The following is a 24,565-nucleotide window of genomic DNA, read 5'->3' as shown; positions in this document are numbered from 1 at the left end:
TGGTCTACTGGAACGGAATTGTGCTCCGGTACGCCATGCAGGTGGCTCGGTGATGACCACAGTTTTAGATGATGGGGCGTAGTGATGACATCCTCATTGTCGAGTTTGTAGGTGTGAAGTGGTGGCTTCAAGATGTTTCATGTATATTTTTGATAGACTTTTATTGGATAATTTAATAAAGATGACTCTGTGCATCTTTTGATGCATCCGAGGTTTCAACCTTTTTTTATAAAAAGAACAAAGAAAAACATAGCAGGATGAGGCTGGCGCAAGTAATATGGATGTTTCTTTCCCCGCAAAAAAAAAGGATGCTTCTTCCTAACGTGTCATGTTTGTTGGCGTAAGGATGAGGATGATCTTCATGCTCTAGTTGTGTGACCATGATCTACAAGCATCATTTGCAGGCGGTTCAGCATAATAGCATGGCATCACCTAGAATAGGATTAGCGTTGCATCATTTCAAAAGCCCCTGCCCCTTCAAGCCGAAAAGTAGAGATGAACAAGTCATCACCGAAAAAATGCACCTCCACGAACTGAAACTGAGGAGGCCGCCCTCATACACGACGACGACGTGGTTGTTGGTTCAGACTTTAGAGTGACGGGTCCGGTACATGCGTGCACCGCACCTACGCGCTGGTCCGGGAATAAACTTGCCCCCAACAATGCTTAACTTACCAGAATATGTCACGTGTGAACCTGCAACCAGTAACAATCAACCTAGGTATTGTCCTGTTACACCTTGCACCGGTGTTTATATAAGTTTAAATAATTTTGATAGCAAAATAGCTGGAGTAGCTCAGTTGGTTAGAGCGTGTGGCTGTTAACCACAAGGTCGGAGGTTCGAGCCCTCCTTCTAGCGATTTTTGATTTTTTTTTTTAATTTCTGTCAACCAACATCATATATGCATCAAATTTTGCCCCAAAAAAGAAAAACAATAATATATACCTTTTTTGTTATTTTAAGCTCTTGGTGACCAACATCATATATGCATGAAATTATGCCCCCCAAAAAAACATTGCAGTATCATGTATGGTCACAGAAAGGACCTATACTTTTTTGTGTTTTTTTTTAACTTCTGGTGACCAACATCATATATGCATCAAACTTTGCCTCACACAAAAAAACCATTGCAGATCTTGTATGTTTACAGAAACTACCTCTTGGCAAGACTAGGGTTTTAAAAGATATTTCCTTTCATCCCGAGGTAACTAGATTTGTATTTTTTACAAGACCCTTGCATTAACAGAGCATGTTTCTCTTCAGGAGGCCAACAACTCTCCCAGACCTAATGCAAGTACCCTTCTCTATCCCAACCAGTCCCCCCAAAACTACTAAGTATTTTCTGTAGTTACGCCAAGTCTGTTTGAGTTTAGGATAATTCATGTCTCCGTTCATAGACAAAAATGATCATATGGAGCTTGGCCCCAAGAGTGGATTACCAGTGAATTGATGTTCCATATTGGATTGTGTGCTACTACTAGGCTTCTTTAGTTCTTAGTATTTTTTGTGCCACCCGTCACACTTTTATGGTATCACTGTGTTTCTTAGTTTGTATAAATTTAGTAATAAATTGTTCGGTTGTATGCATCGACGAAGCATAGGGTTGGAATGATGAAAGCTTTTGGTTTTTTTTACCACATCTCCAATCTCGTGGGCAGACATCAACGTTTAAAAAATCGATACCTTCACGACGTCCATTTGCAATCACTTGAGATGGAATTCATTATGGAAGAGATCTGCGAGGTCATCACATGGAGCTGCCGCCACTGAAAGTGCATGTCCTGGTTGGACACACAATTAACCCTCGATCATCTTTGTTGCCAAAACATTCAGTTTTTTTGAATTTTTCTACCAACTTCTTTTTAATTACTATTCAACCACATGAACATTACATGCCGCCGTAGGGGGCAGCAGCATGTATTGTTTACCATCCCCGTTTTCATTTCGGCTCGTGAAAATCGTCGCATGGATAAGCAGTTGATAACCCACAAGTATAGGAAATCAATTGTAGCCTCTTTCAATAAGTAAGAGTCTCGAATCCAACGAGAGAGCCCCCTCCCCCTCCTTCTTCTTCTTCTTCCTTGACCTTCTCCCTAGATGGGAGAAGGGTTTCCCCTCTGGTCCATGGTCTCCATGGCGTGGGAGGGGCGAGAGCCCCTCTGGTATTGGATCTGTCTCTCTGTCTCTCTCTGTTTCAGCGCTCCTGATTCTGCTCTTTCACCGTTTCTTAAATTCCCGGAGAACCGTAACTCCGATTGGGCTGAATTTTGGACACGATCTCTATCTGGATATTAGCTTTCTTGCGGCGAAAGAAGGGCACCAACCGCCTTATGGGGTGGCCACGAGGGCCCAGGGTGCGCCTGACCCCCTGGGGGCGCCCCCCTGCCTCGTGGCCCCCTCGGGCATCGTCTCGCGTTGATTCTTCTTCCCAAAAATCACATATATTCCAAAAAAAATCTCTGTCAGTTTTATCCCGTTTGGACTCTGTTTGATATGGATTTTCTGCGAAACAAAAAACATGCAACAAACAGGAACTGGCACTGGGCACTGGATCAATATGTTAGTCCCAAAAATAGTATAAAAAGTTGCCAAAAGTATATGAAAGTTGTAGAATATTGGCATGAAAGAATCAAAAATTATAGATACGACGGAGACGTATCAGAATCCCCAAGCTTAATTCCTACTCGCCCTCGAGTAGGTAAATGATAAAAAAGATAATTTTTGATGTAGAATGCTACCTAACATAATCTTGATCATGTAATCTAATCATGGCATGAATATTAAGACACGAGTGATTCAAAGCAATAGTCTATTGACATTAAGACAATAATACTTCAAGCATACTAACCAAGCAATTATGTCCTCTCAAAATAACATAGCCAAAGAAAGCTCATCCCTACAAAATCATATAGTTTGGCCATGCTTCATTTTCGTCACACAAAATGCTCCCATCATGCACAACCTCGATGACAAGCCGAGCAATTGGTTCATACTTTTTAACGCGCTTCAGCCTTTTCAACCCTCACGCAATACAGGAGCGCAAGACATGGATATAGCACTATGGGTGAAATAGAATAGATGATGGAGGTTGTGTGAGAAGACAAAAAAGGATAAAGTCTCACATCGACGCGGCTAATCAACGGGCTATGGATATGCCCATCAATTGATGTCAATGTGAGGAGTAGGGATTGCCATGCAACGGATGCACTAAGAGCTATAAGTGTATGAAAGCTCAAATTGGAAACTAAGTGGGTGTGCATCCAACTTGCTTGCTCATGAAGACCTCGGGCATTTGAGGAAGCCCATCATCGGAATATACAAGCCAAGTTCTATAATGAAAATTCCCACTAGAGTATAAGAGTGATAACTCAAGAGACTCTCTATATGAAGAACATGGTGCTACTTTGAAGCACAAGTGTGATAAAAGGATAGTAACATTGCCCCTTTTTTCTTCTTCTTTTTCTCTTTTTTTGGCGGGCTTCTTTGGCCCCCTTTTCTTATTTAGGCTTCTTTGGCCTCTTTTTCCCATGGGGCAATGCTCTAATAATGATGATCATCACACTTTTATTTACTTACAACTCAATATTACAACTCGATACTAGAACAAAGATATGACTCTATATGAATGCCTCCGGCGGTGTACCGGGATGTGCAATGATCTAGCGTAGCAATGACATCGAAAAACGGACAAGCCATGAAAACATCATGCTAGCTATCTTACGATCATGCAAAGCAATATGACAATAAGTGCTCAAGTCATGTATATGATGATGGTGGAAGTTGCATGGCAATATATCTCGGAATGGCTATGGAAATGCCATGATAGGTATGGTGGCTGTTTTGAGGAAGATATAAGGAGGTTTATGTGTGATAGAGTGTATCGTATCATGGGGTTTGGATGCACCGGCGAAGTTTGCACCAACTCTCGAGGTGAGAAAGGGCAATGCACGGTACCGAAGAGGCTAGCAATGATGGAAGGGTGAGAGTGCGTATAATCCATGGACTCACATTAGTCATAAAGAACTCATATACTTATTGCAAAAGTTTATTAGCCCTCGAAGCAAAGTACTACTACGCATGCCCCTAGGGGGATAGATTGGTAGGAAAAGACCATCGCTCATCCCCGACCACAACTCATAAGGAAAGCAATCAAAGAACACCCCATGCTTCAAATTTGTCACACAACGTTTACCATACGTGCATGCTATGGGACTTGCAAACCTCAACACAAGTATTTCTCAATTTCACAATTACTCAACTAGCACGACTCTAATATCACCACCTTTATATCGCAAAACTATTGCAAGGAATCAAACATATCATATTCAGTGATCTACAAGTTTTATGTAGGATTTTATGACTAACCATGTGAATGACCAATTCCTATCATCTCTCTAAATAGATATAAGTGAAGCAAGAGAGTTTAATTCTTTCTACAAAAGATATGCCCACGCTCTAACAAATATAAGTGAAGCAAAAGAGCATTCTATAAATGGCGGTTTTCTATGTGAAGAGAAACAGGCAATCCAAACTTCAAATGATATAAGTGAAGCACATGAAGCATTCTATAAATCAACCAAGGACTATCTCATACCAGCATGGTGCATAAAAGAAAATGAAAAAACTGAATGCAAAAGATGCTCCAAGATTTGCACATATCGCATCAATGAAACGAATCCGAAAACATACTGATACCTGTTGAAGAAAGATGGGATGCCTTCCGGGGCATCCCCAAGCTTAGACGCTTGAGTCTCCTTGAATATTTACTTGGGGTGCCTTGGGCATCCCCAAGCTTGAGCTCTTGCCTCTCCTCCTTCTCCTCATACCGAGACCTCCTCGATCTTCGAACACTTCATCCACACAAAACTCAACAGAAAGCTCGGTAAGATCCGTTAGTATAATAAAGCAAATCACTACTCTAATACTGTTGCAAACCAATTCATATTTTGTTTTTGCACTGTAGCTACTGTAATATAATGTTTCCATGGCTTAATCCACTGATAGAAATCGATAATTTCATCAAAACAAGCAAACAATGCATCAAAAACAGAATCTGTTTTAAGGAGGAGAGTCTGTAGTAATCTGAACATTCACCATACCTCTGGTACTCCAAAAATTCTTCCAAAATTAGGAAAAAAAATTGTATAGAAAGACAGTGCAAAAAGTTTCAGAACCGTTTGACGTTCTAGTAAAAAAATTAAAATCGCGCACTACAGCCAAAGTTTCTGTTCTGCACCGCACAAACCAACAAGCAATGTAAACATCCTAAAGGCAAATCTTGGCACATTATTTTTATAATACAATGGAATTGTACAAGGGGATAATTATTTTTGTTGAAAATTTTCTGTAATCAAGGGTCACAAAGTTTCCATGGGCATGAACAAAGTTCAAGGCTAGCTCCCATTTTAACAATGCTCGTCTTTCTCACTTTCGCTTTTCTTTTTGAAAAAGTTTTAGGTTCCCCTCTTTATTATTTATTTATTTTTAAACTTTATAAAAGCACACAACAGAAATAAATGACTCTCTAAAACTTCCGGGTTATCTCCCTGGCAGCGCTTTCTTTAAAGCCATTAAGCTAGGCATACAGTGCTCAAGTAATGGATCCACCCGGATCCCAAGGTATATCAAAGCCAATTTTAATTAATAATGATTTGTTATTTAGTAGTGAGCACAAAGTAACATATATCATGCAACAACGAAGTCTAACTCTCTTCCTATGCATCGGCATGTCATAAAAGAACAATTCATGCACACAAAGTAAAGGCCAATGCATAGTATAAACAGTTTCTTGCAATTTTATCGTGTTGGAAACATAGAGAGGTGGAGATGTAGTTCCTCTCTCATAATAATTGCAAGTAGGAGCAGCAAGCACATGCACATTATATCTATCAAAATCATCATGTGTAGTAGTAAAACACAACCCATCAATATAATCCTTAATAAGGGCAAACTTCTCCGATATAGTGTAGTCGGGAGAATTCGAAAAGATAATAGGACTATCATGCGTGGGTGCAATAGCAACAATTTCATGTTTAACATAAGGAACTATAGCAAGTTCATATCCATAAGCATAATTCATATTGGCATCTTGGCCACAAGCATAGCAAGCATCACCAAAAAGGGATATTTCAAAAGAATCAACGGGATCATAACAGTCATCATAGCAATCATCCTTCAGTAAGCACGAAGGGAAATTAAACAATGTATGAGTTGAAGAGTTACTCTCATTAGAAGGTGGGCACGGGTAGCTAATCCGCTCTTCCTCCTTTTGTTCTTCGCTCTCCTCATCATCTTTTTCATCCAATGAGCTCACAGTTTCATCAATTTCTTCTTCCATAGACTCCTGCAAAATATTAGTCTCTTCTTGGACAGCGGAGACTCTCTCAATAAAATCATCAATATCGGAATTGAATTTATAATTCTCATAGCAATATTTAAGTATAGCAAAATTTTCAGCTCTGTAAACAGCATCATAAAGATTTTCACACTCTTTAAACAAAGATTCGATTTCATAAGCACCCATAAAAGCAATGAATTCCTCCATTTGTTCCACATCATAGTAATCATATATACCTTTAGCATAAGAAGCCAAGGTTTCATTATCATTAAATTTGCATGAAAAGGGAAGGTGTGGAGCCTTCATCCTAAAGCAACAAGTATAATCATATCTCAAGCATAGTTCCCGAGCATACCAATGCAACATATGAATTTGATCCCATAATAGTTTCCCTTTTTGAGTCAAGCGATAATCCCTAAAGTATTCACGTTGATCCAACGTGTCTCCCATTACATAATTGAATGGGGTTTTCTTAGGATTATTAAAGTAGTGCATAATATTTTTCACATAACCAGCATCGAGGGTTTTAGGAGGTTCCCCATCTCCTTGAGTAGCAAGTACACCTAAATTTTTGGTATTTCGTGTTCCATATCCATAACTAAAGATAGAGAACAACTTAGAACAAAGAATAAAAACTACTTAGTGATAAAGCAAACAAGCACACACGAGAATATTCACCCCACGCTATTGCTCCCCGGCAACGGCACCAGAAAAAGGTCTTGATAACCCACAAGTATAGGGGATCAATTGTAGCCTCTTTCGATAAGTAAGAGTGTCGAACCCAACGAGGAGCTAAAGGTAGAACAAATATTCCCTCAAGTTCTATCGACCATCGATACAACTCTACGCACGCTTAACGTTCGCTTTACCGGAAACAAGTATGAAACTAGAAGTACTTTGTAGGTGTTTTTGGATAGGTTTTCAAGATAATAAAGAGTGCGTAAATAAAAAGTAGGGGCTGTTTAGGTAAAGACACAACTAAATTTGTTTTAGTAGAGAGCTTTTGTCAACAAGAAAGTTATTTGTCCCTAGGCAATCGATAACTAGACCGGTAATCATTATTGCAACTTTATTTGAGGGAGAGGCATAAGATAACATACTTTCTCTTCTTGGATCATATGCACTTCTGATTGGAACTCTAGCAAGAATCCGCAACTACTAAAAATCATTAAGGTAAAACCCAACCATAGCATTATAAGGCATCAAGTCCTCTTTACTCCCATACGCAAACAACCTACTTACTCGGGTCTGTGCTTCTGTCACTCACGCCACCCACCATAAGCAAATCATGAACATATTGCAAACCCTACAGCGGGGATCCCTCATGCTTGCGCGACACGGAGAGCACCATAGGACATCACCAATAATAAAACATGCAACTCAAACCAATCACGATCATCAATTAACCCATAGGACAAAACGGATCTACTCAAACATCATAGGATAGCCATACATCATTGGGAAATAATATATAGCGTTGAGCACCATGTTTAAGTAGAGATTACAGCGGGTAAAAGAGAGGTTACACCGCTGCATAGAGGGGGGGGGGAGAGTTGGTGATGACGGCGGTGAAGTTGTTGGTGTAGATTGCGGTGACGATGATGGCCCCGGCGGCGTTCCGGCGCCACCGGAAGCAAGGGGGAGAGAGCCCCCCCCCTCCTTCTTCTTCCTTGACCTTCTCCCTAGATGGGAGAAGGGTTTCCCCTCTGGTCCATGGTCTCCATGGCGTGGGAGGGGCGAGAGCCCCTCCGATATTGGATCTGTCTCTCTGTCTCTCTCTGTTTCTGCGCTCCTGATTCTGCCCTTTCACCGTTTATTAAATTTCCGGAGATCCGTAACTCCGATTGGGATGAATTTTGGACACGATCTCTATCCGGATATTATCTTTCTTGCGGTTAAAGAAGGGCACCAACTGCCTTACGGGGTGGCCACGAGGGCCCAGGGCGCGCCCCTGCCTCGTGGCCCCCTCGGGCATCATCTCGCGTTGATTCTTCTTCCCAAAAATCACATATATTCCAAAAAAATTCTACGTCCGTTTTTATTCCATTTGGACTCCGTTTGATATGGATTTTCTGCAAAACAAAAACATGCAACAAACAGGAACTGGCACTGGGCACTGGATCAATATGTTAGTCCCAAAAATAGTATAAAAAGTTACCAAAAGTATATGAAAGTTGTAGAATATTGGCATGAAACAATAAAAAATTATAGATACGACGGAGACGTATCAGCAATGCATGAATAATACCTATCACCATCCCCTATGGTGGCAAGTGCCATGAGTCACCTAGCGCTGGTGCCACGGGAGTAGTAGTTTTGTCAATGATTTCCAAGGTGGCCCTTTCTGCCAAATCATTGACGTGGTTGTTCCTTTACGAAAAAAAAATTGCTTCGATGACAACACTACCGATTTGTTAGTGGCAACTATAATGATGACAGTTGCAAGATCCTTTTTTGCACTTGACCGGACAATGTGCAATTGTGTCTGAGGAACCCATTAAGATTGAGATCCAACTAAGAGTAAAGCATGGAAAGAAGCTTGATTATTACATGCCATCGATCAGTTAGTTTTTCTCCCTTGATTGTGAGTATGGACATAATCTGCGTTTAGTCTAGTTGAGAATCACCTCTGCAAAACAGAGATATCACATCAGCAACTTTAGCAACCGGTTAAGGGCACCATCTTTGGTATCCATGTTGCGGATTCCTTGCCATTCGAACATGGACTAAGATTTTTCTGCTTTTCGCTACCTCCTGGCTGTATCGAATATGTTGTTGAGGTTGTAGTGGTCGTTCGATGGTGTCGAAGTCTCGATGTAAATTTTAGTATATGTGAGTTGCTTTGTACTTTCAATGAATTTTTACAGTAGATCTTATCCTTCGCAAAAAGAGAAGAGCTCTGAGAAGAGGTTTATTTAGTCTTTCAATTGCTCTTTAAAATATCCATCGTGTATTTATGACTTTATGAGTTTATGACATGGGAAGTATCATATATCATGAAGTGTTGAAACCTCTTACAAAGTGGCAGTCTTATTTCTGTATTAGGATGTATTATATCATACGCAGATGCAAGTTTCCTTGTTTTTAAGAACATATAAGATACAAGTAGCACCAACCCTAGAATTTGTGCTCATGTATGGTTGCAATTCCTGGTCCTAAAAAAAGAACATATCAGTTTACCATTTTGTGTATTAGTACTAAAATCCTTAAAAAAAAAGCATCAACCATGGTACTCTTTGCAGTCACGTTACTTGTGTATGTTATTTTTTCTCATCAAAAGACATTTGATCTTGAAGATATCATAATGATTTGAAAATATTTTTGGCAAAAGAGCTAGAATAACTTAGTTGGCCAGACCATGTGGCTCTTTTTTTTTGCGGAAAAACTTTCAATCTATTCATCTTCAATCATGGTAGTACAACGGACACTAGAAATGATAAAAATTACATCCAGAACCGTAGACCACCTAGCGACGACTACAAGCACTGAAGTGAGCCGAAGGCGCACAGCTGTCATCGCCCCTCCCTCGCCAGAGCCGGGCAAACATTGTTGTAGTAGACAGTCAGGAAGTCGTCGTGCTAAGGCCCCATGGAACCAACACACCAGAACAGCAACCGCCGCAGATGAAGAGCGTAGATCAAAAGGATCCAACCTGAAGACACACGAACGAAGACGAACGACGAACAGATCCGAGCAAATCCACCAAAGACAGATCCGTCGGAGACACACCTCCACACGCCCACCGATGATGCTACACACATCACCGGAACGGGGACTAGACGGGGAGACCTTTATTCCATCTTCAGGGAGCCGCCGCCGTCTCGCCTTCCTGAGCAGGACACAAACCCTAACAAAGCTCGAAAAAAGATATGAAAGCGGAGCCCTCCCACTGGCAAAGGCCGAGATCCACTCCGCCTCCATGGCCCTAAGGCCACCGGAGACGAGACGGACCGGCGCCGGCGCCCGCGCCGATGGGAGGCAAAGAACCCTAGTTTTGGGGAGGCGGCGGCTGGCTACGTTGGAGGCGGCGGCTGGGTAGACCATATGGCTCTTAACCACAAGCTATGAGGTTCAAGCTCTCCTAGTGATTTCTATATATTTTTTCCTTGACTTTCTGATTTTATTTTTAATGTATATATTTTTTACTCATTAGTTTTCAACAAACACATGACACACACTATCTATTTGTTCATCAAACCATGCGACATCTTCGAGCGGATGAATATCTGATGTACTATTTTAGGACTCCATTTTGGTATAAATCATTAGCTTTGAACTTCGAAGGATAGGATTTCCAATTAAAAAATGCTTTCTTGTGTTGATAGCAAAAAGAAATAGCCATCCTAGATTCCACTGAATTCCATACGGATGGAGGAAATTAAAATCTCTCATATATGTGTGTACAGTTTCGTGTATTTTCCCTATGTGACATCCAAACACATTTTCAAAGAAAAAAAAAGGTTTCATATGGTTTTTCTTCCTAAAGATATTGATTGATTTTTAAGATATGTGAAATTCAATTGTCTTTCTTTTTCTATTTGCACTCTTTTGAGTTTTCACATTCCAATTGAGGTCTACTTTTCACGTTATCCTAATATATCTGTCACCTGATTTTTGTATTTTTTTCTCAACTTTATTATTTTATTTTTAATATATATATTTTTTACTCATCAGTTTTCAACAAACACATGACACACAGTACCTATTTGTTCATCAAACCACGCCACATCTTCGAACGGATGAATATTTGGTTGGGTTTCATGTACTATTTTAGGACTCCATTTTGGTATAAATCATTAGCTTTAAACTTCGAAGGATAGGATTTCCAATAAAAAATACTTTCTTGTGCTAATAGCAAAAAGAAATAGCTATCCTAGAATCCACTGAATTTCATACGGATGGAGGAAATTAAAATCTCTCATATATGTGTGTACAGTTTCGTGTATTTTCCCTATGTGACATCCAAATACATTTGCAAAGAAAAAAGGTTTCATATGGTTTTTCTTCCTAAAGATGTTGATTGATTTTTAAGATACGTGAAATTCAATTGTCTTTCTTTTCCTATTTGCACTCTTTTGAGTTTTCACATTCCAATTGAGGTCTACTTTTCACGTTATCCTAATATATCTGTCACCTGATTTTTGTATTTTTTCTCAACTTTCTTATTTTACTTTTAATGTATATATATGTTTATTCGTTAGTTTTCAACAACCACACGACACACACTATCTATTTTATTCACCGGTTTTCATCAAAGCACACAGACATCTTCGAACGATGAACATTGATTCGGTTTCATGTACTATTTTAGGACCCCATTTTGTAATAAATGATTAGCTTCGAAGGATAGGATTTCCAATAAAAATGCTTTCTTGTGCTGATTAGCAAAAAGGAATAGCTATCCTAGAATCCATTGAATTTCATACGGATGGAGGAAATTAAATTCTCTAATATATGTGTATACAATTTCGTGTATTTTTCCTATATGACATCCAAACACCATTTTTGAAGGTTTCATATGGTTTTTCTTCATTAAGATATTGATTGATTTTTAAGATACGTGAAATTCAATTGCTGTTGCTTTTATATTAGCAACTTTTTGAATTTTCACATTCCAAATGGGGTATACTTTTCACGTTATCCTGATATGCCTGTCTTGGTGTTGAACAACTTGAATAAAGAGGATGCATACACTAAATTTCTTGAACCTTACCAGAATTGACTGTAGAAATTCGATGTATATTTCCTTAGTGTATATATGTCCGAAAAAATGTACATACCTTTTTTAGCAAACATTTTTTAATAGCAATCACGACTTTTTGCTGTAAAACAAATATATAGTTCAAATACCAAGTGACATCCACTAAGTGTTAGGGTCTATTTGGTTTGTAGCATTTTGACACCTTAAAGTAGGAAAAATGCGGCAATATGATAGGCATGTAAGTGAAAACAGAGGGCATAAAAACACATCAATTTTTGAAATTGATGTTTTTGGTTCACAAGAATTGGGGACCAATTTTTTTTACTACACATAGTAAGTTGAATTCCAACCACATGAAGCGGTATAATTAGATAGTTTTCCCTTTGAAAGTGAGTTTAAAGATTTATCTTTTCACTTTTGTTTTGCTTCATTCCTTTGAAGCAAACGGATGAATATAGTGATACTAAAGTAAATATTTCTATTTTTATAAAGTAAAAATGTTGTGCTGCTTTTCCTATGAACCAAAAGCCCACACAGAATGGGCCATGAGCCCATGAGTTACCCTCACACTGTCTAGCGACGCCAAACCCTCCCGGAGAAGAAAGGCCACGCGACGGCGCTGGAGCCGGCGGCCGCTCCCAACCCACGACGCCCAGGATTGGGTGCATCAGTGGGCTTCAGCGCAGGGCTTATTTTCGGCGTCGTTGCCGTCCTCGCGAGGCAGCTCCGGTTCCGAACCCGGCGTCCGCCGCCGCTGGGCCTTGCTGCGCGGTGGGGGAGAAGTTCGCTGATTGGCCGTGCCGTCGCCGCCGCGGGGCTTCGGGGTCGCGCCCTCTGCAGCCGACCTGTAAGCATTCTCTGGTTTCCCCTCCTCGCTTTGCACTTGAATCGTCGAGTGTAACGGCGGCTTGCATTTGGGGGATTAGCATTTCGTGGTGGCTATCAAAGCCGACGGTCTGATCAAATCCATGATCTAGATTTCAGGATAGTTTTGCAACGCAGGCGTTAGGGTGTGGCCAGTGCGTGTTGCTGTTGCAGTCATGTGACCTACAGCTGTTTGATGAAATGCTTAAGCTAGACGCGATGGTTACAAATTTTGACTGTTCGAGCTGTTTCTGCCTCGGATACTTGCATTTACTGGCTTAGTGAAACACTTCAGTGCCTCGGTTCTACTGTGGCCAGTGTGCATCGCTTCAGTGCCAAAGTATGAGCCATATTCAGTTACTATTAGCTGCTTATTTCGATATGCTGTTACATCATAGTGGAAGTCATTTAGTGATGTATAATAAGATAGTATGTGATGTGCAGGGCTTGTGTCGCATATAAGTATGTTTCGGCCTCTTGTTTGTTGCAGCATGTCCAGTGAGCACTCAAAGAACAAATTGGTTTCCTTTGCAGATTTTGCCATCAGGCTTTGCACTTGTGGCTGTTTACATTCCTATGATCCTGTAAATGATGCGGGGAAAGCTTTGGGTCAGACTTGCTCCCTTTCTTTCTAAGCGTTATGTCTCTTCCTCATCATCACCATCATGCTCGGCAATCCAACCATGGCTCTTTGTTGGCCTAGGTAACCCTGGTGAGAAGTACCAATCCACCAGACACAACGTAAGTTATGCTTCTCATCTTCTGTTTGAAATTCAGGTGGTTCAGATTTATTGTACATAATTCATTTGTGTTGTTTCACCTTGCAGGTTGGGTTTGATATGATAGATGCATTTGCAGACTCTCAGAACATATCCCTAACCAAAAATCACTTCAAAGCACTATTTGGTGAAGGTTTCACTCCATCCACATGCTCCCAGAAATAACGTTCCTCTTTACTTTTCGGGCAATTGATGCTCTGTTTTCAAGTACAAAGAGTTGAACTGAACTGAAGGTGCTTTCATTTCTATTGATGCAGGGATGGTTGATGGCGTCCCTGTTTTGCTTGCCAAGCCTCAAACATATATAAATCTCAGCGGTGAATCTGTAAGGAACACTTTTGAAAGATTTTTCTTTATGATTTCTACCTTGCTATACATTTTCCTTCCCATGCACACAATTCATTATAACTGGCCTGACAGTGAACTGTGATGACTTGTTAAATGCTTGTGATCCTGACACTCCTACCTTTCTTTCTTATTACAGGCTGGTGCACTTGCTGCCTATTATAAGCTTCCACTCCACCGTGTCGTAGTGGTAAGTGTTTATGATCCAATCTTCCTTGGTGACACCTTAGACTGGCTAACTGAGTTCTTTGCTGTATGAGTTTCAGGCATATGATGACACAGACCTGCCATGTGGAGTTCTTCGTTTACAACCTAAAGGGGGATATGGACGTCACAATGGGTCAGTAAAAATTACATTTATGTGCTTTGTGAAAGAGTTCTATTTGCGTGTCAAAAGTTTACAAAGGGAAAACCTTGTATTTCTGTGTTGTGTTTAAATACATAAATAGAAAAGTGGTAGCTCTGAAATTTATCAGGTTAAGTTTTCAAGATTGCGATATTCGTACTTGAATCTATCCTGCCAGTGTGCCCTTAGGGGGTACCTGGCTTACCTTCGATAAAGCATAGATGTCAGCTTTTCTTCCGTTCTGTAGCTAATTACTCCAGCAACTACATTTCTTGTATGTTGTTGTATTCCTGCATGCACCTATTTTTTTTTTTACATCTCAACATGATCCTTACTTGTTTTACTTGCCGTTTCACATAGCCTGTGATGTCTAGTCAATTACTGAAAAACAAAATCTTCTGAACATGAGCACACTCTTTAATCAGTATGATAGAATAGAATGTTCCATCTTTAAATTATTTTATGTGTGTGAGCAGACCATTAGTCTCTCAAATCTATCTGATTTCTGTAGACAAGGTGTTCATTTGATCTTGACAGGAAACAATTACCTTGTTAGTTTATCAGGTTGAAGAGTGTGATATACCATTTTCGCAAGAACCGAGAATTTGGCCGATTAAGGATTGGTAGGTTTGACAACTGCAGGATTCAGATTTCCTTTTCCTTTTCTGTACCAAAATTTAAAGTTCGTCTTATATAGGGATTGGACGCCCGCCTGGTCAGATGGATCCCAAAGCTTTTGTGCTTCAGAAGTTCAACAAGACTGGTCGTGAACGGGTATAATTACCCTTTGCGTTCTAGTTTAATGTTATGCTTATTCTTATTACCCAATTTTAATTCTGGTGTAGTTTTTAATAAATTAATTTCGAAACACCTTCTTTTGTTCTATTGTTGTATGATTGTGTTCATTCACTAGGACAAGTGTGACCAAACAGTAAGGACAACAACACCCTTGGCTATACAACGAAACTCTGTTTTAATGACTTTAATCTACTTCAGTTAATTTTTAAGGACTCCAACACCCATATATAAGCAAGCTCTGTGTTCTAATGACTTCAATATATTTCATAATTTCAGTTAATTTTTAGCATATTTCTGCATGCTCCCTGCAAACCAAAATTAATCTAGGCTGCATTATGACTGCATTTCTACTATAGATAGTATGACGAGGGAGTATTTTCTGCGACAAAACAACTTCATTATATGATTTTGTTGTGGATAAACTATATATACATCAAGATATTGTGTGTCAAACTGAAAACAGTCTTACTGACTGGAGCTGTATTCCACAACCTGAAGATAACCGAAGGACCACTTAAGTGTTCCTTCCACATGGTAGAAGGGCAATAATTAAAAATCTGTCTTAACTCACGGACGACAGCCGGGCACTTATGTTTTTCTTTTTTTGCATCTTTTGCTCTGAACCTAGATTGATTCAGCCATAAAAGAGGGTGCTGACATCCTGAAGATGGTGGTCAGCAAGGGTTTGACAGAGGCAGCAAGAGTGGCGAACGTGGATCAGAAGTACAAGCATCTGGTATCACATGACCAGCAGCTGTTGTAAAGGTGACTACGAACTGCTCCTCTAGAGAAATGGTCATGCATAATGTGCTCTTCCAGTATTATCTAGACGGAATGCGGAATTGACCTGATGTGTATGGCACCGCTGTGAACAGCAACTTCAGGAGTATTAATTTTCCACATCAGTATCTTCCCAAAAAGAAAATCATATTCCACAACAATGTCCAATTACATCAATTGATGTGCAGGCTGGAATGACCCCCCTTTTAAAAGCAATGCCCAATTACATGATCAGATTTCAACGTCCTTAAAATATGAAGGAAAACACACAATAACATACGACGACTCTTCAGTGATTTGCTTCTAGAATTACATCCATGACCTTCTTGAGCGAATGCTCCTGAACAACAATATCGGAGTGTGTAGCATTAGCAATCGCCACGAACTTGAAGGGTATGTTAGCTTGTTGTTGCCTACTCAGCTCCTTCACAAACGCAAGCACGCTAAAGAAATTCATGGTCCCGTCTCCATCGCCGTATACCTTCTCGGGAGCCACGTCGAAGTTACCCTCCCGGTACACCACCTGCTCCGGCGTTTTGACGCCGACGCCGTTGAGGTATGTAGTCGGCACCATCGGTGGGTCAATTCTCAGCTGCATCGAAAGCACTCGTTTCACGACCTCGGTGTTCAAACCGAGTGCCGGGAGGAGGTCCTTGTAGTCATATGCCGAGTAGTTCTTGTGGTTGGTGATAACGGTTGGCCTGTGACCAAATGCCATGGGAGATGGGAGGGATAAAAGGGTGCTCGCAAAGGTTCTCCACATTTGACGCAGAAGCAGCGGTGGAACCGATGGGACGAGGAAGGACGGTCCCGAGGTGAGGCTCGTGAGTACCCCCAGGAAACCTTCCGGAGGTGTGGGCGATACGAGGACCAGGTGCTTGATGAATTTCTTCCTCCATGCCATGGGAGTCCAGTTGACAAACCCGAGGATGACCTTGCCACCAAAGCTGTGCGCAACGAGGATGACCGGCTTGTTTTGATTCTTCTCGCTCGCACGCTCCACCAGGTCCTTGACACGAGCAAAGTAGTCGGAGTACACCTGAGATGGCTGGCCCGGCAGCGGCGGAGCGTGCCGTGGGTCGTAGGGAGCTCCGAAAAGGGTATCACCATCACGATACCCAAGCAACTCAAGCTCTTCGCGGACCCTTACCAGACAAGTTGGGATACGGCTCCTGATTACCACGAATTCAACGCAAAGATCATCAGTTTCCAGATCCAGACCTCTAACAGTGGAGGAAGAAAACGTCATCCGTGCATATGTATGCACTACCTGTAACAAATCCAATAAACGGAGTGCTTGGACATAGTGTGTACTTACGAATCGTTCTTGGAGGTGAACCCGTGGGCGGAGCCGAAGTCCGGCACGCACGTCTCAACGCCGGGAAAGTTCCTGTAGTCGTTGAGGACGGGATCATAGACGAGGCGCATCTGCTCCTCGAAGCACGGCACGTAGTCCTGCCGGACCAGGTCTGTGGTGTTTTTCCACAGCGGGAACCACCCCTTCCCCTTGAGCTCGCCGCAGCGGGGCAGCGACGGCGCGTAGGCGTTGGTCAGCCGCGCCTCCAGGTTGGGGCAAGTGAAACCAGGGACCAAGATTACCGGGTGGTAGAGCTCGGCGTCATAGCCTCCTGCGCCGCAACGATGGATGAGGCAGATGAGGAAGGTGAGTAGCGCTACAAGATCAGCAGACGGCGAGACAATCGCCATCAGACAATACGGTGGTGCGCTACACAAGCGAGTGCCAACATCGATCTATTGGATGCTCGGCTTTATATAGACAACTAGTAGTAATTAATCGTCTTTAATGTTTGGAAAGTTTTTAATATTTGCCTAAAATTACCTTTGGGTAGGTAAAACTATAGAAGGCAGTACTTCAACGTTAAGACTAGCCTCTTCATCCAAATGAGGAAGTAAATTAAAGAGTACTAAAGAACAACAAAGAAGGAAAATAATTAATGCCAACAAATGTAAATTGCAGTTACAACACACTCTCTCTATTTCGAATTAATTGTTATTTCAATTTTTTACGTACTAAGTAAAACTTGTTCCAAGTCAATTTTGTATAAGTTTGTCCAAGTTTATAAGAATAATATACACCAACGTCTATGAAACCGAATTACTCACATAAGATCCATCATGAAATATATGTTGACATTGTATTTATCTAGTCTTGTAGATATTGATTCCCATAAGTATGATGTATTTCCATTTTATGTTAGCTGTATAATATTATAGATGAAAAATTAAGGACCCTGATAAGTGTTACACGTGTGGCACGAACACATGGCAACTCTCAACGTTTTTTATGGCAAGTTTAGTGACGCGAGGATGGAAACTTTAGTTGTCAAGCATGGCAACTTTCTATCTGGATAGCAAGTTTTTTTTTATGGCAATTTTAGTTGTAAAAAACATCAGGTCCAGATTGCTTCATGCCACGCGTGTGGCACTTATCATTTGAGAAAATTAATCAATTCAGATCTTACCTTTGTGAGTTCGACCATACAATGTGCCTTTTTATTTCAATTAATATCAATTGTTTACTAATTATTGTAATTGCAAAAAATCTATTTTTTGCGAAAAGAGTAGATCTATTATAAAGATTCACCGAAAATACAAAGCACCTCAATCATCATAAAATTACATCGAGGTCTATGGACCATCGAACGACCATTGCCGCTACCAGAACAAGCAGTCGACGGGCCACTGTCATCCCTCCCATACCGGAGATGGCCCAACCTTGTCGATAACAGCCGAAAAGTCTTCCTGCAAAAAGGAAAAGTTATGTAGAGGATTCACTCAGTTTAGACGATTAGTATTTGGAGAGATAATTTAATCCCTTGGGAATATGGACTCCCCTGAAGTGGGTTATGATCTCCTGCTCCATGCCTGATTATTCATTCAACTACACACAAAGTACACGCAGGAGTGGTGCTTATAGGAATATAATATGCGTGCATATGTTCATATGAGGTAAGTGTACATGCGTATATATTTGAGCATATTTTTTTAAATACCACACTACCTGCAAGTAGCATGCATGGGCACGTTGGGGAGCGTGTGAGTTTTATTTTCTTATAAAGACATTTGCCACGGAACAGCAGACGCTTGGTGACATATATTCTGGCTGGGTTTCTGCCAACAAAAAGGACGTCAATAGCCGCCGAACGTTTGCGGTGGTGCATGACAATTGTGAACGTTTTCTATGACAATTCTTCGCATACACATGGAAACTTCTGACCAGAGGATTTTTCCGCAAAATTTGCTGTGTTCGCATCGCATGAAAGAATTGCCATTCCCAGCAAATTTTGCCGCCAAAAACATTCATTGCACCCCAGAGAACTTTCGCTGAATATTACCGGGAAAAAGAAGGCATGTACCGGTGTGCATGTGCACGGCTGTGAACAGCTACTTCAATCCATTGATACAACGACGCGAGTCCAGCTAAGATTGCTGAATAATATAATCACCTTAATTCCTGATATTGTTTCCGCTCAGTATGCAATTTACAACGGGCAGCTGTGCCCAATTTCACTTACCTTTAGGAAATCTTTACAATATGTTGATAATATTCCACATTGACATCTTTCCCAAAGAATAATATTCTACAATAGTATCAAATTACATCAATCGGTGCAGAGACCGGTATGGTCCGCATTTTGAATCAAAAAATAATTCACAATTACGTAGTGAGGTGGAAGTCTTTAATATGAAGAGAAACAGAAATAACATATGATGACTCAGTGATTTGCTTCTAGAATTTCATACATGATCTTCTTGAGCGAATGCTCCTGAACAACAATGTCAGAGTGTGTAGCATTAACAATCTTGATGAACTTACAGTGTATGTTAGCATGTTGTTGTCTATGCAAATCATTCACGAGAGCAAGAACACTAACCAAATTCATAACCCCGTCTCCATCGCCATATACATTCTTGGAAGCCACATCGAAGTTACCATCCCAGTATACTGCCTGCTCCGGCGTTTGCACGCCGACGCCGTTGAGGTATGTTATTAGCACCATCGGTGCATCAACTCTCAGCTTCGTCGAAAGCACTCGTTGCATGACCTCGGTGTTCAAACCGATTGCCGTAAGGAAGTCCTTGTAGTCATACGCCGAGTAGTTCTTGTTTTTGGTGATCACGAGCGGCCTGTGACCAAAAACCGGGGAAGATGGGAGGAATAAAAGGGCACTCGCGAAGGTTCTCCACATTGGCCGCAAACTCAAGCGCGGAATTGTCGGGACAACAAGGGGTTTCGGTCCTGAGGCGAGGTTCGTGAGCGCCTCCATAAAGCCTCCTGGAAGTGCGGGCAATATGAGGACCAGGTGCTTGATGAGTTTCTTCCTCCATGTTATGGGAGTCCAGTTAATGAACTTGAGGGTGGCCATGCCACCAAAGCTGTGTGCGATGAGGATGACCAGTTTGTCCTGGTTCTTCTCGCTTGCGTGCTCCACCAGAACCTTGAAACGGGCAAAGTAGTCCGAGAACACTGGACATGGCTGGCCTGGCAGTGGCGGAGCATGCTGTGGGTCATAGGGAGCTCCGAAAAGGGTATCTCCATCACGATACCCAAGCAACTCAAGCTCTTCGAGGACCCTTGTCATGCAAAATCCCTTATGGCTCCTAAACACCATAAATGCAATGTAAACATCAGTTCCCAAATCCACAACTCCATACGTTGGGGACAAAAGCATTCGTCATACTAGAGATTTTTCCAAAAGGTCAAAATATATACACCGCGTGCAAATTTGCAACGTAGATCAGTAGACACATCAGCAGGTAGTAGGAAGCCAACAGGTGGATTACTTGTTACATAGTGTGTACTTACGAATCGAGGTTCTTTGAGGTGAATCCATGGGCGGAGCCGAAGTCTGGCACATGCGTCTCGACACCAGATAGGTTCCGGTAGTCTTTGAGGGCGGAGTCATAGACGAGGCGCATATGCTCCTCGAAGCATGACACGTAGTTGTGGCGGACCAGGTTGTTGGGGAACGTAGCAGAAATTCAAAATTTTCTACGCATCACCAAGATCAATCTATGAAGTAATCTAGCAACGAGGGGAAGGGGAGTGCATCTACATACCATTGTAGATCGCGATGCGGAAGCGTTGCAAGAACGCGGATGAAGGAGTCGTACTCGTAGCGATTCAGATCGCGGTTGATTCCGATCTAAGCACCGAAGAACGGTGCTTCCGCGTTCAACACACGTGCAGCCCGGTGACGTCTCCCACACCTTGATCCAGCAAGGAGAGAGGGAGAGGTTGAGGAAGACTCCGTCCAGCAGCAGCACGACGGCGTGGTGGTGGTGGAGGAGCGTGGCAATCCCGCAGGGCTTCGCCAAGCACCGCGGGAGAGGAGGAAGAGAGGGGTAGGGCTGCGCCGAAAGAGAGACGTTCTCATGTCTTGGGCAGCCCCAAACCTCAACTATATATAGGGGGGAGGGGGCTGCGCCCCCTCTAGGGTTTCCACCCCAAGGGCTGGCGGCCAGCCCTAGATCCCATCTAGGGGGCGGCCAAGGGGAGGAGAGGGGGGGGGGGCGCCACTAGGGTGGGCCTTAAGGCCCATCTGGACCTAGAGTTTGCCCCCTCCCACTCTCCCATGCGCCTTGGGCCTTGGTGGGGGGGCGCACCAGCCCACCTGGGGCTGGTCCCCTCCCACACTTGGCCCAGGCAGCCTTCTGGGGCTGGTGGCCCCACCTGGTGGACCCCCGGGACCCTCCCGGTGGTCCCGGTACATTACCGATAACACCCAAAACTTTTCCGGTGACCAAAACAGGACTTCCCATATATAAATCTTTACCACTGGACCATTCCGGAACTCCTTGTGACGTCCGGGATCTCATCCGGGACTCCGAACAACATTCGGTAACCACGTACATACTTTCCCTATAACCCTAGCGTCATCGAACCTTAAGTGTGTAGACCCTACGGGTTCGGGAACCATGCAGACATGACTGAGACGTTCTCCGGCCAATAACCAACAGCGGGATCTGGATACCCATGTTGGCTCCCACATGTTCCACGATGATCTCATCGGATGAACCACGATGTCGGGGATTCAATCAATCCCGTATGCAATTCCCTTTGTCTATCGATATGTTACTTGCCCGAGATTCGATCGTCGGTATCCCTATACCTTGTTCAATCTCATGACCGGCAAGTCTCTTTACTCGTTCCGTAACTCACATCATCCTGCGATCAACTCCTTGGTCACATTGTGCACATTATGATGATGTCCTACCGAGTGGGCCCAGAGATACCTCTCCGTTTACACGGAGTGACAAATCCCAGTCTCGATTCGTGCCAACCCAACAGACACTTTTGGAGATACCTGTAGTGCACCTTTATAGCCACCCAGTTACGTTGTGACGTTTGGTACACCCAAAGCATTCCTACGGTATCCGGAAGTTGCACAATCTCATGGTCTAAGGAAATGATACTTGACATTAGAAAAGCTCTGAGCAAACGAACTACACGATCTTGTGCTAGGCTTAGGATTGGGTCTTGTCCATCACATCATTCTCCTAATGATGTGATCCCGTTATCAACGACATCCAATGTCCATGGTCAGGAAACCGTAACCATCCATTGATCAACGAGCTAGTCAACTAGAGGCTTACTAGGGACATGGTGTTGTCTATGTATCCACACATGTATCTGAGTTTCCTATCAATACAATTCTAGCATGGATAATAAACGATTATCACGAACAAGGAAATATAATAATAACCAATTTATTATTTCCTCTAGGGCATATTTCCAACAGTCTCCCACTTGCACTAGAGTCAATAATCTAGTTCACATCGCCATGTGATTAACACTCATAGGTCACATCACCATGTGACCAACATCCAAAGAGTTCACTAGAGTCAACAATCTAGTTCACATCACTATGTGATTAACACTCAATGTGTTCTGGTTTGATCATGTTATGCTTGTGAGAGAGGTTATTAGTCAACGAGTCTGAACCTTTCAGATCCGTGTGTGCTTTACGAATATCTATGTCATCTTGTGGATGCTACCACGCGCTATTTGGAGCCATTTCAAATAATTGCTCTACTATACGAATCCGGTTTACTTCTCAGAGTCATCCGGATTAGTGTCAAAGTTCGCATCGATGTAACCCTTTACGATGAACTCCTTTTCACCTCCATAATCGAGAAAATTCCTTAGTCCACTAGATACTAAGGATAAGTTCGACCGCTGTCATGTGATCCATTCCCGGATCATTATTGTACCCCTTGACCAACTCATGGCAAGGCACACTTCATGTGCGGTACACAGCATAGCATACTGTAGAGCCTACGTCTAAAGCATAGGGGACGACCTTCGTCCTTTCTCTCTCTTCTGCTGTGGTCAGGTCTTGAGTCTTACTCAATACTCACACCTTGTAACACAGCCAAGAACTCCTTCTTTGCTGATCTATTTTAAACTCTTTCAAAATCATGTCAAGGTGTGCGTTCTTTGAAAGTATCATCGGGCGTCTTGATCTATCTCTATAGATCTTGATGCCCAATATGTAAGCAGCTTTTATCCAGGTCTTCCTTTGAAAAACTCCTTTCAAACAACCCTTTATGCTTTCCAGAAATATTACATCATTTCGGATCAACAATATGTCATTCACATATACTTATCAGAAATGTTGTAGCGCTCCCACTCACTTTATTGTAAATACAAGTTTCTAACAAACTTTGTATAAACCGAAAAACTTTGATCACTCCATCAAAGCGTATATTCTGACTCCGAGATGCTTGCTCTAGTCCATGGAAGGATCGCTGGAGCTAGCATACCTTTTAGCATCCTTAGGATCGACAAAACCTTTCTGATTGTATCACATACAACCTTTCCTTACTAAAACTGGTAAGGAAACTTGTTTTGACATCCATCTGGCAGATTTCATAAATGCAGCTAATGCTAACATGATTCCGACGGACTTAAGCATCGCTACGGATGAGAAAATCTCATCGTAGTCAACTCCTTGAACTTGTGGAAATACTCTTTGACACAAGTCGAGCTTCATAGACGGTAACATTACCGTCCATGCCCGTCTTCTTCTCAAAGATCCATTTATCTCGGATTTCATGGCTTCTAACCATTTGTCGGAATATGGGCCCACCATCGCTTCTCCATAGCTCGTAGGTTCAGTATTGTCCAACAACATGATATCTCAGACAGGATCACGTACCACTCTGAAGTAGCACGCATCCTCGTCGTCCTACGAGGTTTGGTAGTGACTTGATCCGAAGTTTCATGATCACTATCATAAGCTTCCACTTCAATTGGTGTAGGTGCCACAGGAACAACTTCCTGTGCCCTGCTACACACTAGTTGAAGTGACGGTTCAATAACCTTATCAAGTCTCCACCATCCTCCCACTCAATACTTTCGAGAGAAACTTTTCCTCGAGAAAGGACTCGTTTCTAGAAGCAATTACTTTTGCTTCCAGATCTGAAATAGGAGGTACACCCAACTGATTTGGGTATTCTATGAAGATGCATATATCCGCTTTGGGTTCGAGCTTATCAGCCTGAAACTTTTCCACATAAGCATCGCAGCCCCAAACTTTTAAGAAACGACAACTTAGGTTTCTCTAAACGGTGTCGTCTCAACGGAATT

The 24,565-nt window shown here is 42.1% G+C and overlaps 3 protein-coding genes and 1 non-coding gene across 4 annotated transcripts; 2 read left to right on the top strand and 2 right to left on the bottom strand.

Annotated features, from left to right (window-relative positions):
• The first annotated feature begins 785 nt into the window (after nt 1–785).
• Nucleotides 786–859, top strand: TRNAN-GUU (transfer RNA asparagine (anticodon GUU)). The gene has a single exon. It is a non-coding gene; the product is annotated as a tRNA-Asn (tRNA).
• An 11,727-nt stretch (nt 860–12,586) lies between these two features.
• LOC123055135 (CRS2-like protein, chloroplastic) lies at nt 12,587–16,076 on the top strand. The gene is made up of 9 exons (XM_044479074.1): nt 12,587–12,886; nt 13,438–13,644; nt 13,731–13,815; nt 13,940–14,007; nt 14,167–14,217; nt 14,294–14,367; nt 14,938–14,996; nt 15,071–15,147; nt 15,800–16,076. The coding sequence occupies exons 2-9, from the start codon at nt 13,492–13,494 to the stop codon at nt 15,932–15,934; spliced, it is 702 nt and encodes a 233-aa protein (XP_044335009.1). The 5' UTR covers nt 12,587–12,886; nt 13,438–13,491; the 3' UTR covers nt 15,935–16,076.
• A 5-nt stretch (nt 16,077–16,081) lies between these two features.
• Nucleotides 16,082–17,691, bottom strand: LOC123055134 (lecithin-cholesterol acyltransferase-like 1). Its single transcript, XM_044479073.1, has 2 exons — nt 17,270–17,691; nt 16,082–17,123 (listed from the first exon to the last, which is right to left on the bottom strand). The coding sequence occupies exons 1-2, from the start codon at nt 17,656–17,658 to the stop codon at nt 16,241–16,243; spliced, it is 1,272 nt and encodes a 423-aa protein (XP_044335008.1). The 5' UTR covers nt 17,659–17,691; the 3' UTR covers nt 16,082–16,240.
• Nucleotides 17,692–18,657: 966 nt separating this feature from the next.
• Nucleotides 18,658–20,892, bottom strand: LOC123050567 (lecithin-cholesterol acyltransferase-like 1). The gene is made up of 4 exons (XM_044473343.1): nt 20,780–20,892; nt 19,717–20,574; nt 19,488–19,533; nt 18,658–18,714 (listed from the first exon to the last, which is right to left on the bottom strand). Exons 1-4 carry the CDS (start codon nt 20,890–20,892, stop codon nt 18,658–18,660), a joined length of 1,074 nt encoding a protein of 357 aa, XP_044329278.1.
• Nucleotides 20,893–24,565: the final 3,673 nt, after the last annotated feature.

Source organism: Triticum aestivum, chromosome 2D, assembly GCF_018294505.1.
Source record: "Triticum aestivum cultivar Chinese Spring chromosome 2D, IWGSC CS RefSeq v2.1, whole genome shotgun sequence".
NCBI classification, from domain to species: Eukaryota; Viridiplantae; Streptophyta; class Magnoliopsida; order Poales; family Poaceae; genus Triticum; species Triticum aestivum.
This window is presented reverse-complemented; position numbering and strand designations above follow the sequence as displayed.

Bases quoted from the DNA above. Each gene is read 5' to 3' on its own strand.
- LOC123055135 (XM_044479074.1), top strand. From the start codon at position 13,492: ATGATGCGGGGAAAGCTTTGGGTCAGACTTGCTCCCTTTCTTTCTAAG. The intron at 13,645-13,730 runs GTAAGTTATGCT...TTCACCTTGCAG, and splicing joins ACCAATCCACCAGACACAAC to GTTGGGTTTGATATGATAGA. The intron at 14,008-14,166 runs GTAAGGAACACT...TTCTTATTACAG, and splicing joins TAAATCTCAGCGGTGAATCT to GCTGGTGCACTTGCTGCCTA.
- LOC123055134 (XM_044479073.1), bottom strand. From the start codon at position 17,658: ATGGCGATTGTCTCGCCGTCTGCTGATCTTGTAGCGCTACTCACCTTC. The intron at 17,124-17,269 runs GTAAGTACACAC...CGTGGTAATCAG, and splicing joins TTCACCTCCAAGAACGATTC to GAGCCGTATCCCAACTTGTC.
- LOC123050567 (XM_044473343.1), bottom strand. From the start codon at position 20,892: ATGCGCCTCGTCTATGACTCCGCCCTCAAAGACTACCGGAACCTATCT. The intron at 20,575-20,779 runs GTAAGTACACAC...TATGGTGTTTAG, and splicing joins ACCTCAAAGAACCTCGATTC to GAGCCATAAGGGATTTTGCA. The intron at 19,534-19,716 runs GTATGAAATTCT...TCTTTGGGAAAG, and splicing joins CATTCGCTCAAGAAGATCAT to ATGTCAATGTGGAATATTAT.